This window comes from Protobothrops mucrosquamatus, unplaced genomic scaffold, assembly GCF_001527695.2.
Source record: "Protobothrops mucrosquamatus isolate PMUCROS unplaced genomic scaffold, P.Mucros_1.0 scaffold664, whole genome shotgun sequence".
In the NCBI taxonomy this organism is placed as follows: Eukaryota; Metazoa; Chordata; class Lepidosauria; order Squamata; family Viperidae; genus Protobothrops; species Protobothrops mucrosquamatus.
The window spans coordinates 697718-713178 of NW_015386952.1; the positions used below are offsets into that span (position 1 = coordinate 697718).

At 36.5% G+C, this 15461-nt stretch overlaps 1 protein-coding gene across 1 annotated transcript in view; it reads left to right on the top strand.

Annotated features, from left to right (window-relative positions):
• NALCN (sodium leak channel, non-selective) overlaps positions 1-15461 on the top strand; it is a 222705-nt gene that overhangs the window by 125042 nt on the left and 82202 nt on the right. Inside the window, 3 exon segments of the mRNA XM_015818011.1 lie at positions 2633-2775; positions 9206-9310; positions 11546-11632. Of these exon segments, the coding sequence (XP_015673497.1) occupies positions 2633-2775; positions 9206-9310; positions 11546-11632 (335 nt within the window).

Below are 15461 nucleotides of genomic sequence, written 5' to 3' on the forward strand. Positions count from 1 at the left end.
TTCCCCCAAACTAAAAGAGAATGCAAATAACTAATACATTCATGCCTTAGGTGACTGTCCCTTGCCTACAACTAAATGAAGAGATGAAAAGTGTTATGGAACCTGGGGGGTGGCTGGTGACATGAGGGTATGCCTTTCACTTTTTTAAATTTGTATTTAATTTTAACTTAGTTTTAACTTTCTTGTGTTTAAGCTTTTGTACCACTCTTTAACTTTTTATTGTAACCCGCACAGAGCCTCTTACAGTAGTTGAGATAGGCAGTGTAAAAATGTGATAAATAAAGAAATGAAAGAAAACTCTACAGCTAAGGCTGTATCATGCTGTTTATTTATATTATAGAAAAACTGGGAGAATAAAATGAGCGCATTGTATACAACAGTTGAATTTGTTACTGGAAGAATAAGATACAACTTAACTATATGATAAAATCAAAGAGGCATTGATTTAATGTTTCAGAGAAGGCAAGATAACATTGGATTTGTGTTTTTCCATTGCTTCCTATCCACTTTGAATTATGGATCTCCTTGACTTTATGTATAGACTATTAAAGAAATCTACATTGTTTGGTGAAATATTCTGGATTAATGCATAATACAGTTATGATATTATTAAAGTAATTCATTTTTTACAAAAAAAAATAAAAAATACTCATTAAACCTTTGCAGTAGCAAAAGAAAACGCATCAAGTTAATTGTGCCCAGCTAGATAGCTACACTTAGCCATATTTGACTAATTTTGAAACACACAGAAGAATCAGGCATGGTTAATACTTGGGGTGAAAAATCACCAGACAATATTAGTTATCTAAATTGGACTGGATAGTTTTTAAAAAATCCAGAGAAAATGAAATGCATTTCCATATCCTTGCATCATAGACATACAGCTTCATCTGCTTTACACTTTACATTTTTTTCCTCTTAAATTATTTCTCCTTTCCTTTGCTTTTCATACATTGTGTAAAACTTAATAACTGCCTTTTTTTTTCTAGGGTCTCTGCTAATAGATTAATAATCACTTCTGCTATATTTTCCTCTTTATCTTCAGGTATGTTCTGGAATCTCAATTAGTGTACCGCCTTCTCCATTTCCAAAGCAGTGACCGCTCTTTCTAGGTTTTGATTTGCTTATTCTAATCTTTCATTCTCTGTCATTAGTGTTTCAATTTTTTTCCCCAGTATCTTCTGATTGATCTTCCACCTTCTGAATTCTTTGTTCATTTTTAAGGATCATTTAAGGTGAACCTCAAATTGTGTCTTTATGTCAAGCATTAGTTCGTTTAGCTTATCAGGATTGCTTTTTGATTCTTGATGATTCTTCTGCATCATTTCTTGCATTAATTGTAAAGTCACGTGTATCTCTTACTAGGTATACTAGGTATAATGCCAGAAAAACTTGATAAGCAAAGTACATATTTGATTCTACATGTGATAACAGCGGCAAGAATTATATTTGCACAATATTGGAAGAATGAAGAAATACCACCAGAAGAAGAAATAATCAAAAAAATATTAGACTGTGCAGACTTACTTTAAGGTTGAAAGAAAAAGAAGAAACAATATTTTCAAACTTGAGACCTATTTTATCAATGGTTAGAGAAAAGATTTAGGGATTAGGAATATAATTTGTATTAGTGAATAAGATACTTAGACAACATGTTTTTGTTGAATAATTATTATTGAACTCTGTTAAATAATAATAATAATTTAAAAAAATGTTAATAAAAAATAACTGCCTTAATTTTAGAATGTCAGAACTGGTGTTTTCTTTGGGAATGCAAGCAAACAGAGGGCATCTAGGATACAAAGAGCAATGATTATTTTTTATTTTATTTTTTTAATTATTATTGTTGTAATTATTATTGTTGTTGTTATTGTTGATGACGATTTAATCTTCAATTCGATTCACAGTCTGGAACTGGTAAAAACTTATCAGTTCAAGTCCTAACCAAAGACCTAAGAGCTATTAAGGTAGCGTCTGAGTATATAGCCAATTCGGAGTAGAGTGGTTTTTTGCAACGTCAGGATATTCAGGTCTAATAAGTTCAAAATTCCCATGTATCTGGGCAGCCCTTTGGGTATTGCTCCAAAGGTTCCTATTACTATTGGTACAACAATTGATTTCTTCCTCCATAGTCACTCAACTTCAGTTTGCAAATCACAATATTCTTATTTTTTTTCTAGCTGTTTCTATTAAAAAAATAATTATTATTATTATTATTATTATTATTATTATTATTATTATTATTATTATTATTATTATTTTATTTATTATTATATCTGTTTCTAATAATAATATCATTATTATTAATATTATTATTATTTACTATGAGTCATGTTTAAATGTCCGAACTGTAAAAAAAGACAAAGAGTATAAAATGACTTAAGCATTTTTAATTCAGCATACCCACAGATACTTTAATATATCCATAGAATCACATAGTGACAATTGTTCTTGCATGCCAGATGAAAGCTTATCAAAAGAATTGTAGAAGGAAAACGCATTAGTTTTTCTGGGGCACAGAAATGTGTTTCATAGATAAGCAAATGATGTTAAGGGAAGACGATGCTTATTTTTTTTTTAAATGATTCATTTAATTTGTACAGAACATTTTTTTTTCTTTTACCATTTACAGGAACAAGCATATTTACTGTTTATGAAGCTGCATCTCAGGAAGGTTGGGTCTTTCTGATGTATCGAGCAATTGACAGTTTTCCCCGATGGCGCTCTTATTTCTATTTCATCACCTTAATTTTCTTCCTTGCCTGGCTTGTTAAGGTACATAAATAAGAACCTTATAAAAACGGTAACAAGGGGAGACAGAAGAGAGATTCATATTAGAAATCAAGCTGAATAATGACATAAAGGATGCTCTGGCATGAATACAGGTGTGTGTGTGTATTGGCCGAACTACTATCCTGAAAGTTAATGGAGGGAGAGCATTGATTAATTATATACATTATTTTGAGACAGTTATTATCCTGAAAGCTAGGATAATATCTTGCTTATAAGATAGACACTCTCAAAAGTATATTGGTAATATTAGCAACTAGCTGTACCCGGCCACGCGTTGCTGTGGCTCAGTCTCAATGCGCCATTGTGCATTCATCCCAAACAATAAGTTTGCATTTCTGCAATACTTTTCTCATGCCGGATGCTTTGGAAATGTTGCACATGGGAGTTTCAATGAATTGCATGTTCAATGGCAATTTCAAAGCGTCCAACAGATGGTGCTGTTTTTCAAAAAAAGCATGTTTTTTCCTGTCACAGGTGTGACATCTATATAATATAGGTATATAAAAACACGCGCGTATTCGAATGCAACGTTGTGTTAAAATTTCAAAGCAATCGGTGAAGAACTTTCGGAGATTTAAGATTTTGAACAAATGAACATTTACATTTTTATTTATATAGATAGACATATAGACATATACTGTAGATTGTACTCACTATACTAGGCCAGGCATGTCAAACTGCCGGCCTGCGGGCCAGATGCGTCACTCCAAAACCGCACCCACCCCATTGCCAGCAATGTGAAAAAAGTTGAGATACATTGCGCAACATCACGTGATGTCGCGAGTTTGACATGCCTGTACTAGGCCATCACTGGAAGAATGTAAATGGTCCAGAAGAATAATGTGTTTAAATGTTTTCCAGGAGCTTTCCCAGGTCTTAAGTGGGAAATCAAATTGTTTACTTCAATTGCCATCACTGCTAGATTACTCTTTGGCAATCTTTCTGTATCCAGTTCAAGGCTTTTAGAATTTCTACAATCTCCAGAATGTCAGTAGAATATATAGTATTTTACTGATCCGGTGGAATACAGATATGTACTTGGCATATGGCCATATTGTAGAAGGACTGCAATTGAGTTCTTTATCCTGGCTACCTGGGTAACACATGCTATAGCATCTTTTCTCCTGCATTGAAGTAGTTGTTCAAACTGCCTTTTTAATCTGAGAATGTTCCATGCAGTCATTTTTCTTGCATTCACTTTCTAAGCTTTGTAATTGTCATTTTTTTCCCCATTCTGCCACATTCAAACTACCATTTGGAATGATGCCAATGTAAATGTGGGTTGCCAGTGCTTGCATAAGTTAAATATTGCTTTAATTCCTGAATTATCTTATAATAATTCTCTATGAAAGAGGGAGAGGGCTCTTCAAAGAGACCAGGAAAACGTTAACACTGGAATATTCTGTGGCAAGATATTGTTATTTTATCCAAGCTGTAATGTCTTTTCATAGGGATAGTTTGGAATTGATAGGAGACTTTAATATGAAGGTGATAATCAAATGATTCTAAATACACAAAAATTAAGAAATAATCTTTATTGAATGGAGAATTTTATAGAGACAATTTTATGAGCTATTGCACTTATTTTGGCCCCTAACCAATAGGTCAGTTCTGCAAAGTAATCCTTTATATGATATCTGTCCATATACCTATTAACCATAAAAGCTAATCAAAAACACTATATAATTCTCAACATCCAAAAATCATGTGAAGAGAAATACATCTGCTTCATAATTAGGTACACAACACTGATTGCATGTGTATGGATGCCCCAAAATACACAAGCCTGACAAAGCTCTCTGTCCAATTGTATCATTACCAGGGACCCCTGCCTACAACATTGCAAAAGAATTACGTAACAAAAAAGCTTGGGTACCTCACAAGTGGAAGCAAACACTCCATCAACGCCCCACTACAGTGCCTTCAAACATTCAGAGACATGACCATAGAAGAGGATGAAATCATGGTCTCATTTGAAGTCATAGCCCTTTTCATTTCCATACAGTAGATCTGGAATTAGCCAAAGAATCTATGACCACATTGCTCCCCAGCACATCTGATTTAACCAAATACACAAAGCTTGGAACATCCAGGATTGTGGATCTCATAAACCTATGCCTAACCACATACTTCCAATTTGGTGGACAAACTTAGCAACAAACTAAAGGTACACCTATGAGATCACCACTTTCAGGACGTATAGGTCCTTTCAGGTCATTATGCAAAATCTGGATGCCATAGCACTTCCACAAATAACAACCCAAAATATGGATCAGATGTGTAGATAACATCATAATAAAAAAGGACTAATTAGAGAACACCCACAAAACCATCAACAACATTTTCAAAGGAATCCAGTTTACTAGAGAAGAAGAAGAAGAAAAACAACTAACTACCCTTCCTGGACGTCCTGATCAGCAGAGATCATTATGTGGCAAATTGAAAAAGCAAGTGTACCGAAAAATCAACCACATCAAGCAAGTGCTTCACTATCAAAGTAATAATCCTTGGCAATTCTATGGGCCAGGCCTCTCCACATCTTCTGATCTTGCACTATTTCTTTGAGTTTTTCTATGCTCTGACTAGTGTCAGCTTTGATGGTGTCCAGTCACCATGTTCCTTGACCGCCTGGTTTTCTTTTACTGCTAATTCTTCCAAACATAATTGCTTTCTTCAGTGAATTCCCTGCATGACATGGCCAAAGTAAATGAGACACAGTTTTGCGTGCCTGGTGTTATGCGCTCCAGTACTTCCTTGTTACTAACCTTTGCTGTCAAAGGAATACACAGGAGCCACCTCCAGCACCACAGCTAAATAAGTTAACCCAATCAAGGAACTGCCAAACAAGCTACCGGTAACAATAAAGAGCCCAACCAAAGAGCTTTCAAGACTACTCCCATCAACACTGATAGAGCAAGCCACTAGAATATAAATTGAGAACAAACCCTTACTAGCCCTGATGATGTTACCTAGTTTCGCTAATGAAAGGTCTGCAAGAAAAAAAAACAAGCTCAGAGAGCACCATTTGTTATATGTTCCCAACCTCTTAATTATCATTGAAGATGCTGCTATCATTGATGCACTGCTCTCAGTCAAGGTGGACTGTTTGAAGTGTCAGTTGATGGTGCTGAAAAATCAAATTAATCCATTTTTTTTCTATTCTTAGACTTGTACTTGTCCAACTGGCCTCGTTCCAGTTTCTTATTAACTTCCATTGAACTATCCAGTTCTTGAACCAACCCCACCCAGGCTCTGTATTCTTACATATCAAAATAGGTTCTACATTTAGGCAAGAAAAAACAAATGTACAGGTATAGTATAGGGGCTACCTTGCTCAATAGTAGTAACTGTGAGAGGGACCTTGGAGTCCTAGTGGACAATCACTTAAATATGAGCCAGCAGTGTGCTGCAGCTGCCCAAAAGGCCAACATAGTGCTAGGCTGCATTAACAGAGGGATAGAATCAAGATCACATGAAGTATTAATACCACTTTACAATGCCTTGGTAAGGCCACACTTGGAATAATGCATCCGGTTTTGGTCACCACGATGTAAAAAAGATGTTGAGACTCTAGAAAGAGTACAGAGAAGAGCAACAAAGATGATCAGGGGACTGGAGACTAAAACATAAAAGGAACGGTTGCTGGAATTGGGTATGTCTAGTTTAACAAAGATAAGGACGAGGGGGGACATGATAGCATTGTTCCAATATCTCAGGGGCTGCCACAAAGAAGAGGGAGTCAAGCTATTTTCCAAGGCGCCTGAAGGCAGGACAAGAAGCAATGGATGGAAACTAATCAAGAAGAGAAGCAACCTAGAACTAAGGAGAAACTTCCTGACAGTTAGAATAATTAACCAGTGGAACAACCTGCCTCCAGAAGTGGTGAATGCTCCAACACTGGAAGGTTTTAAGAAGAGATTGGACAGCCATTTGTCTGAAATGGTATAGGGTTACCTGCCTGAGCAGGGGGTTGGACTAGATGACCTCCAAGGTCCCTTCCAACTTTATTATTATTATTGTTGTTATTTATTTATTTATTTATTTATTTTCCTTCTTTGCTAGTATGAACTTTTTAATTGATACTGTTGTACCTGCGATTAACATTGCTTTTAATCTTTTAAGTCTTTGGAGAATCTTTTTCAACTTGGAAAAGAATTTAAAACGGAGTTAGGGAGTGTTTTTACACCATCTACTTCTTCTGTGACATTTTCTGCTTCTATTTCCTTCAGCTCTTCCCTCTCCTCTCTTCCCAATCATCCTTGGGAGGTTTACTGTATTAGCATTTGACCTTGTGAATGACATAGGCAGCATCTTATCTCAGACTAGGCATATTCTCTCACATAAACCATAATTTTCTTCCCAAGCTTTAATAGGGGATGAATATGTTCTTCATCAAAAACCCAGAGAGAGACCATTTGAAATCTCCTAAAAAATTCTTTTATTCTGATAATCATCAATAGCAAAATGGAACGTTTAAAATCCAGTACAACTCTCTTATATTCACGGTAGCTGTAAAGCCAGGAGATAACTTTCAAGTCGCTATCATAAACCTGGCAGTGTAAGTTAGATAAGGGGCCACATTATTACTCATCCTTTGTACCACCTTACCTATGCATGTCATTTTCAACTATCAACTAGGTTGTAGTGTGCACTATATCCAGGTAATTGTAAACCCATCTGAGAAAATGAAATGCCTGCTCTGAAGCAGAAAATCACTTAGGGGCAGATTTTTCTCCATTTTTTATTATAGGCTGCTCTGCCTTTTCATTCTCCTTAGCAATTACATTTCCTCAGCCCAATTTATTATTATAGCAATAAAGTTTTTAGTTCTTTTCATTTGACTTCTCTTTTTAAGCTTCCTAGCCTTTAGCTACTCTACAAAAATGAATTCCTGAGAACATATCAACTATTTTTCAAGGGAGAATATTAACTCATCCATTTTACTATAATTTGTTTGTTTATTTAGTCACCCATTTGATGAAAAGTGACTCTGGGTGGTGTACAGCACTCCAATAAAACAAATCAAAATAAATCAAATAACACTCTTAGCAGTAATTAATTGGTCAGAAATTTCAATCAACAAAAGTCAAGCCACGATTATTAAAAGCTAGAAAAGGGCTATTATTTATCTGCACTCATCTTGCTTCCAGTTGTTCCCCAACTTCCAACCAAGAAAGCTCTTCACTTTCCCNCCCTCCCTCCATCTCTCTCTCCCTACCTTCCTTTTAGTTTTTCTAGAACTTCTATTATTATTCTACCATTCTGACCTATTTCAGTGCCTCTTCTTGGGTTTGATTTTGCTTAATATTATTTTCTTTTCTTGTGTTGATGCTATTCATATTCTTCATCTTCATTCCAGTGGAAAACAGTGTATTGTTGTAGTGAAAATAAATAGCAGTAGCAATTAGGAATAGCACTTTGACTTATATACCGCTTTACAATGCTTTATAGCAGAGGTCCCCAACCTATGGGCCGCAGCCCACCACCGGGTTGTGACCTCTTGGCCGCTGGGCCATGTGAGAAGCTGGGCAGTGCACATGTGTGTGTGTGTGCTCAGCCCCCCCCCTCGTGCCACTGTTGCTGCAAGTGTGCTGGCGGCAGCAGTGCCGCTAGTATTGTGTGGACGGTGGCAGCACCACAAGCGGCAGGTGGGCCGCAGCGTGATCTTCGCACGACGCGATCCTCGCATCGGGGGCAGCATCGCACTGCAGGACGCAGTGCAAGCCTCATGCAGGGGCAGCGGTGCAAGCCTCGTGCCGGGGGCGGCATCACTGCGGGCTGCAGCACGAGCCTCACACCAGGACAGTATTGCTGCAGGCTGCTGTGCGAGCCTTGCACTGTTGGTAGCATCACTGCAAGCCTGGAGGCGGTGGTGCCACAAGCCTCTCACAGGCGCCACCATCGCTGAGAGCCTTGCGTGCATGCTCGCAGCCCCATTTGTGTGGTGAACATGCTCGCAGACTGTACATGCACGTGCACGTGTGGCCACATTCATGTTTGCCATGTGCACGTAAGGCGCCTGCCCCTCCCTTTCCACCAGGCCACCAAAACAAAAAGTTTGGAGACCCCTGCTTTACAGCCCTCTGTAAGCGGTTTTTACAGAGTCAGCATATTGCCCCCACCAATCTGGGTCCTCATTTTACCGACCTCGGAAGGATGGAAGGCTGAGTCAACCTTGAGCCAGTGAGAATTGCACTGCCAAACTGCTGCTACCAAAAAAGAAGGGGGCAACAGAGAAAGCAGAATAGCAAGTAGCACAATAAATATTATTTATAATTTAAAAACAAAAGAGATTCTCCTAGGCACCTAGAGTAATGACCTTGTTGAATGCTGTTGTGGGCTGAGTCCAATTAAGCAGGCTTTGAAAATAGTCTTTTTCTGCCTCCTTACATATATGTACTTTCTTTTATAGAATGTATTTATTGCTGTCATCATTGAAACATTTGCTGAAATCCGTGTGCAGTTTCAACAGATGTGGGGTTCCAGAAGCAGTACAACTTCAACAGCAACTACTCAGGTAAACATGGCTAAATGTTTAAATGCATAAATAGATCTATGTGGTAAACATTAGCTTTTATTTGTCTAAAGCTACTAATAGTACATATGTAATTTGTCAAGTCCAGAAATGGTTTGCCTTTCTTATTTATAATAATATGGGATTTAATTTCTGTGGGTTTGGTTGAGGAATGGATGGTTCTTGGGAAGTGTCCTTTGATTGGTGGTCTAACCTAATGTTAATTCTGTCCTGATTATCAGTGTGTTGTGAATGGTTTGGATCAATGGTGGGATTCAGCCAGTTTGCACCAGTTCAGTAGAACTGGTAGCTAATTTTTGGTTGCCCAGGCCCAGAATGGACTTCTGGAAGTGGCATCCACACAAAGAACCTGTTGTTCACATATTTGAATCCCACCACTGGTTTGGATCATATATCTTGGTAATAAATCATGTCTTGTTCTCTTATTGGCACTTTCAGGAATTATCTGGCTCCAATAAAGGAGAATATTTGTAGCTCAGGGTTGAAATGAGGGGTCCTTGGTGTTCTCTGAGCTTGGTTGTTTTCTTGCAGACGTTTCATTACCAAACTGGGTAACATCATCAGTACTAGTAAGGAATGGGTTTTGAAATCTCATTCAATTATCTGGCCCTTCTGCAATTTATTTGGTCAATTTTTCTTCTATTTTCCCACTCAAACGTGTGGTTCATTTTTAGAGGGTAAATAGCTAAAGGGTATTTCTGGTGTTTGTTCTTTGTTGCAGTTCTGTGTACCTTCATCTTTGCTGTAATTGATGTCCTGTTTGTCTAGTGTAGTGTTGGCTGCAATCTTGCAGTTGACTCGGTATATCATATTCTTTCTTTCTTAGTGAGGTATATAATCTTTTGGTTTTCACGGGATTTGGGGGTGGTGGTGGTTTTGTTTTGCTTTTTTGGTGATGTTTTTGTGGGTTTGTGGGTAGGTTATAGTCATTTTCATATCATATCTTCCCTATTAATTGACTTTCACATATTGTATAGCCTATATTTTATCATGTAGACTTTATTTCAAACATTATGTACTGGACAACCATTTGTCTGAAATGGTATAGAATAGGGGTCTTCAAACTCAGCCCTTTTATGACTCATGGACTTCAACTCCCAGAATTCTTCAGCCAGCATGCCTGGCTAAGGAATTCTGGGAGTTGAAGTCCATGAGTCATAAAAGGGCCGAGTTTGAAGATCTCTGGTATAGAATTTCCTGCCTGAGCAGGGGGTTGGACTAGAAGACCTCCAAGGTCCCTCCCAACTCTATTATTATTATTATTGTTGTTGTTGTTGTTATCCTACAAATTCTTTTAATTAAGTTGCAGTGTGTAATTTATCTTGTCATGGGTAGTAATCATACAATAGCTAATAATTCATAATTCAGTGGATAACCCTTAACATTTATATAGATTTATTTATTTATTTGAATTATTTCTATTCCCCTCTCAGGCTAACAAGCCTTACAAGCAATATCAACATTTGAGTCACCCGGAGTTGTGTTTTTAGATGGGCAGCCATACAAATCTTTTAAATTAAATAAATAAGGATTTATAAATTTAAAAAAAACTAGATTACTTCAAAAGCAATGAACTTCTAGGATCCTTCCCATGGAGTAGAAAGAATAGTTATGAAAAAGGCCTGAGTCAACCTGCCTCCTCATTCTGGCACTTTTCCAACAGAATAGTTGGTTTTAAGGCCTATGAGAGGAGGCAAATTAGAGAAGGAAGGAGACATTTTTTTAGCCAGCTTAGCATAGTTCTGTCCCCAGAGAGGAGAATAAGCAAGGAAACATGGCTTATCTAAAGCCGTGACATTATTTCTTAGTCACTCTATGTTTCGTTGTAGTACATTACTGCAAAAAATGCATTTTTAGTATTCTGTAATATCTATGTTCTATTGCCAAACATGACAATTTTATGTATATTTGTACAGTTTTCTGCATAGAAGAATTTCACATGCAGGAAATTGAACTGGTTCCTGTTTGTAGATCCTATGTTCAGCACCAGCTATAAAATCTGTAACTCAAAATCAGTGACCATTCAAGGACAAAGGCAGCGGAATAATATAGTATGAAATCAATGGAGTTTGCCCTGCATTCTCTGTAATAACAAGAGATTTCTTACAAGAAAAGAATGCAATGTAGAGAAAAAGATGGTCACAAAATAAACATCACCAGTTTTGTTTGTAGATCTGAGCATATAAATAGATTCTGACAAGTGTTTTCCCCCTCCAGATGTTTCATGAAGATGCTACAGGAGGATGGCAGCTGGTGGATGTTGATGTGAATAAGCCTCAAGGCAGAGCACCAGCATGTCTGCAGGTACATTGCTTTTTAAATAAAGCTATCAAAGTAGCAAACCAAGTGGGGATCTTGCTGTTGGAAATTGACAGTAAATTAAAATTCCCCATAGCCACGGTTTAAATTTAGAAATTGGTCTAAGTTTAATGTATATTCATCTGGATTTTTGAGCTTGGGGTTGTTGTTTTGGTTTTTTTTTGCATACTATAAACAAATTCTTTTCCTTTCTCTGAATCTGTCTCCAAGTTTCCATAGAGATCTCTGTCCAATTTTTGCTACGTTAGATATATAGATATAATTACGATTGGTATGTTAGAGGAAAATCAGTTTCTTAAAATGTAGTTGATTTAGGGTGTATGCCTTCTCCTGTTCTGAAAACAATAGAAAGGATAACAAAGATTGTACTGCTATTATACAACATATGAACAGAAGATGCCCATTTTAGAAGTATCTTGCCATTGTGGAATATATGAAATAAAAAATATAAAGAAGAAAACAGAAAGAATTATAAATCATCTAAGTATGGAGACTAGAACTCGAGGTAGGTATAATCATCTAGATTCTTGGGAATGCATTGTGAGTTTTTGCCTTCATCTGGAAGATGTCATGTGCAATTCTCTCACACTGCCTCAGCTCTGATGTACTTCTTACAATATGTGAATTGTGGAGACTTAGGTCTAGCTAAAAGCTAAGGTAAACTTGAGTATACTGGTCTAAATGAACAATGAGAAGAGTAACACCCCAAAAGTTCAACATAAATTCAACTACAAGAATGTCAAATTCATGGATTAGCATGTGCTAGAGCTGGTCTCAAATTGAGTGCCTTCTTGTAATTCCTTACCTATCTCGGTGGACCTTTGGGATCATACATTGATTTATGATAGTAATAAAATATTTTGTTTTCATTTAGTAACATAGATGAAGCTGCTGCTGGATGCAGTAATAATCTTTGGACACAGATATCTGTCAGCTTCATGAAAGTGCAATATGTATTTATTATTTTTAAACTGTTCCTTCTCCTTTTTTTATATCTAGATTTTAAAAAATCAATTGGTTTTCTTCACAATTTATATATCTAGCCCATACCCTGTTAAACTTGTTAAAAATTAAACTACCTCCCCTCATATATTCTTTCTATGTGATATTCTCTGTTTTTATTATTCAGTCACTTCTAACTTTTTATGACCCAATAAATGACATCTTGCGATGTTTTACTCCTTCATCTGCCAGTTCTGTCTGTCATAACTCTTTCGCTGAGTTCTTATAATACTATTCGCTTTCTTCTTTCTTAAGTTATAAATTAACAACAAGTTCACGATCTATGCCTCTGTCAGTATCAGATCTTAATTTGTTGGCTGCAACAGAGTTCTTCCAGCGTTTATTGCAAAATAAATAGTTAGGTTTATACTGATGCCTATTTGGTGAAGTCCACTTAGACGCATGTATAAACACATCTAAAAGACACATGTATGTCTTTTAGATTGCTGGAGAAAAATATTTACATTATTTTCTACAATATATGGCAAATGCAATTTATTTATTTTTAGTGCAGCCAGTTCTGTAGTGTTTTTACACAACTTTCCCAAGTCTGAGCTAACGTGGTATATTATTTGATACATTATCATACATTATGACACTGTAATGTGAAAGAACTGCATGACAGATTTTTGTTATACCTCTACTTCAGAACATTTTTAATACTAAAAGAATAGATCCAAATTGAGTTAAAATGGCAGATTTCCTTGAGGGATGCTGGGTTGGAAGTGCTGTAAAAAATTCAGCCTGGCAGTCATGCAGATTACATCAGAACAGCTGTTAAAATAAGTGTGTACGATCAGTGTCACATCTAGAATCAGTACTTATAGAATGCATTTCAATGAATGGCAGAAAGGAAGAGAAATTGCTGTTAATATTTTCATTAGTCCTTTGCTGGCTACATTACATAAATACATATGTAATTTGTATTTGTATTTTATTTTGCCTCAATTTGATATAAAAAGACTATAGAAAATGAGTATAGGCTTATCTTAAATCATGAATAATGCATGCCCAGAATTTTATATTTTACTTTCTTTAGCCAACCCTTATAAAAACATTAATCAAAGGTAAGCATCATGTACCTGAAGAGAATATTTCTGAAAAGAAAGGTATGTCTCGCTTCACAGATGGATAGGAAAAGATGCTTAATGAAACCATAGTATTTCAAAGCACAAACCCAGCAGAACTATAGTAATCAAATTACCAGTTATATGTCTTCCAGGAAATAGCTTTGATAATACTTGGTTTTGTTCTGCGTTAGATGTTCAAGTGAAATCAGTAGGGGGAAAGCCTTGACCAATAAAAATGCAATGTCTATTTTGCCTGAGAACTCCATAATAGAAAATGTAGCTGGAATAAAGAACTCATATTCAATATTGACAGAGGGAAGTTTCATGTCAAAAATGGCAGATGATGAGGGACCGTACTCTAAGCCAGTCCCAAAGGTGCTTTTTCCAAAAGGCAATTGGACTTTCTTGCTTTAAAAAAAAACATGATTTTTTTTTTCTTTGTCTTTCTTTTTGCTCATTTTCACTCCAGATATCAGAAACTGCACTCTCTTTGCTTTGGGGCAGCCAGATAGCTCTCAGCACTCCCTCCCCCCCCCCTCCTTCAAACAAACCATGTTAAATCTGACTGTTACAAGACTTAGGCAACCTACATTAGCAGTATAAAAAGAAAAAAAATGTAACCATGCATAGACTGGCATTCATTTTTCTGCTTGACCTTCAGGCAGGTTATCATGAAACTGAAATAAATGTAGATTAGCCTGTTCTTTTAAAAAGAATACAAGTCCTCAATTTCACTTTCCCACCAGTTAACACAGCTATATAACAAAGAAAAAAATGCCAGAATGTTGGGGAGGGATAGAGAGACAGATGGATGGATGATTTTTTATAAATTGACTGACTGGTGATTTTCATCAGGAACTGTTAGCTGTCTTTCTCTTGATGAAAAACAAGGCTAGAATATTCTCTGACTAGAATATTAGAAACATCTCAAGTGTTGTTCTTCTGGATACAGAAGATTCTAGGTCTGTTGTTCCATTGGAACACCACTAACTTGGAACATTTCAGTGAAACTTTCCACCTGGGGTTTCCTGTTTTTAATTTCTTGTTTTTTAGAAGATACATTTTTCATTTTCTGAACCTATCTCATCCTAATTGATTGATTGATTTTAGCATATGGCATATCATACATGGACTTGCAATATATATTAACATTTCACCTAGATTTTTTTAAAAAACACAATAAAATGTGAATGTTAAAAGGATCGCTATTCAGATACCAAAGTCGAGGCCATCTATTGAAGCACAGCATTGTTTATTTGGGGAAAAAATCAGATACCGGATCGGTATATGCCCTCAGCTTACAGGGGGTCATGATGTGATCCCACAGTCACCCTGAGGAGAGAATACTGTGTCCCATTTATACAATGAATCCCAACAGATGCATGTGAGTGCAAATTCTATCTCACCTTGAGTTTTTTCTTTGAATAAATGGACATTATGACTTATATACCCCTAGTTTAATGCCATGGATAAGGTTGTGTATGAGAAGAACAAGCTGAATTGCAAGTCAGAGTTAAATGTATCATCGGTTTAGAGTCATTACAACAGACCCAGGTCCAGTTTCCTGTGAATTCTGTTGGCCCTTCTGTAGTGTCAATTTAGCTTTGACCATTAGTTGACTAGATTTCTGTGCATTAGTAGCAATAATAAACTCTTCTGTGCTTTGAACTCAATGAATGCTCCTGATTGTTTTACAGGTTGGCATATTTCATTCTGAAGAACTGAACCCAGTTAAAAATTGC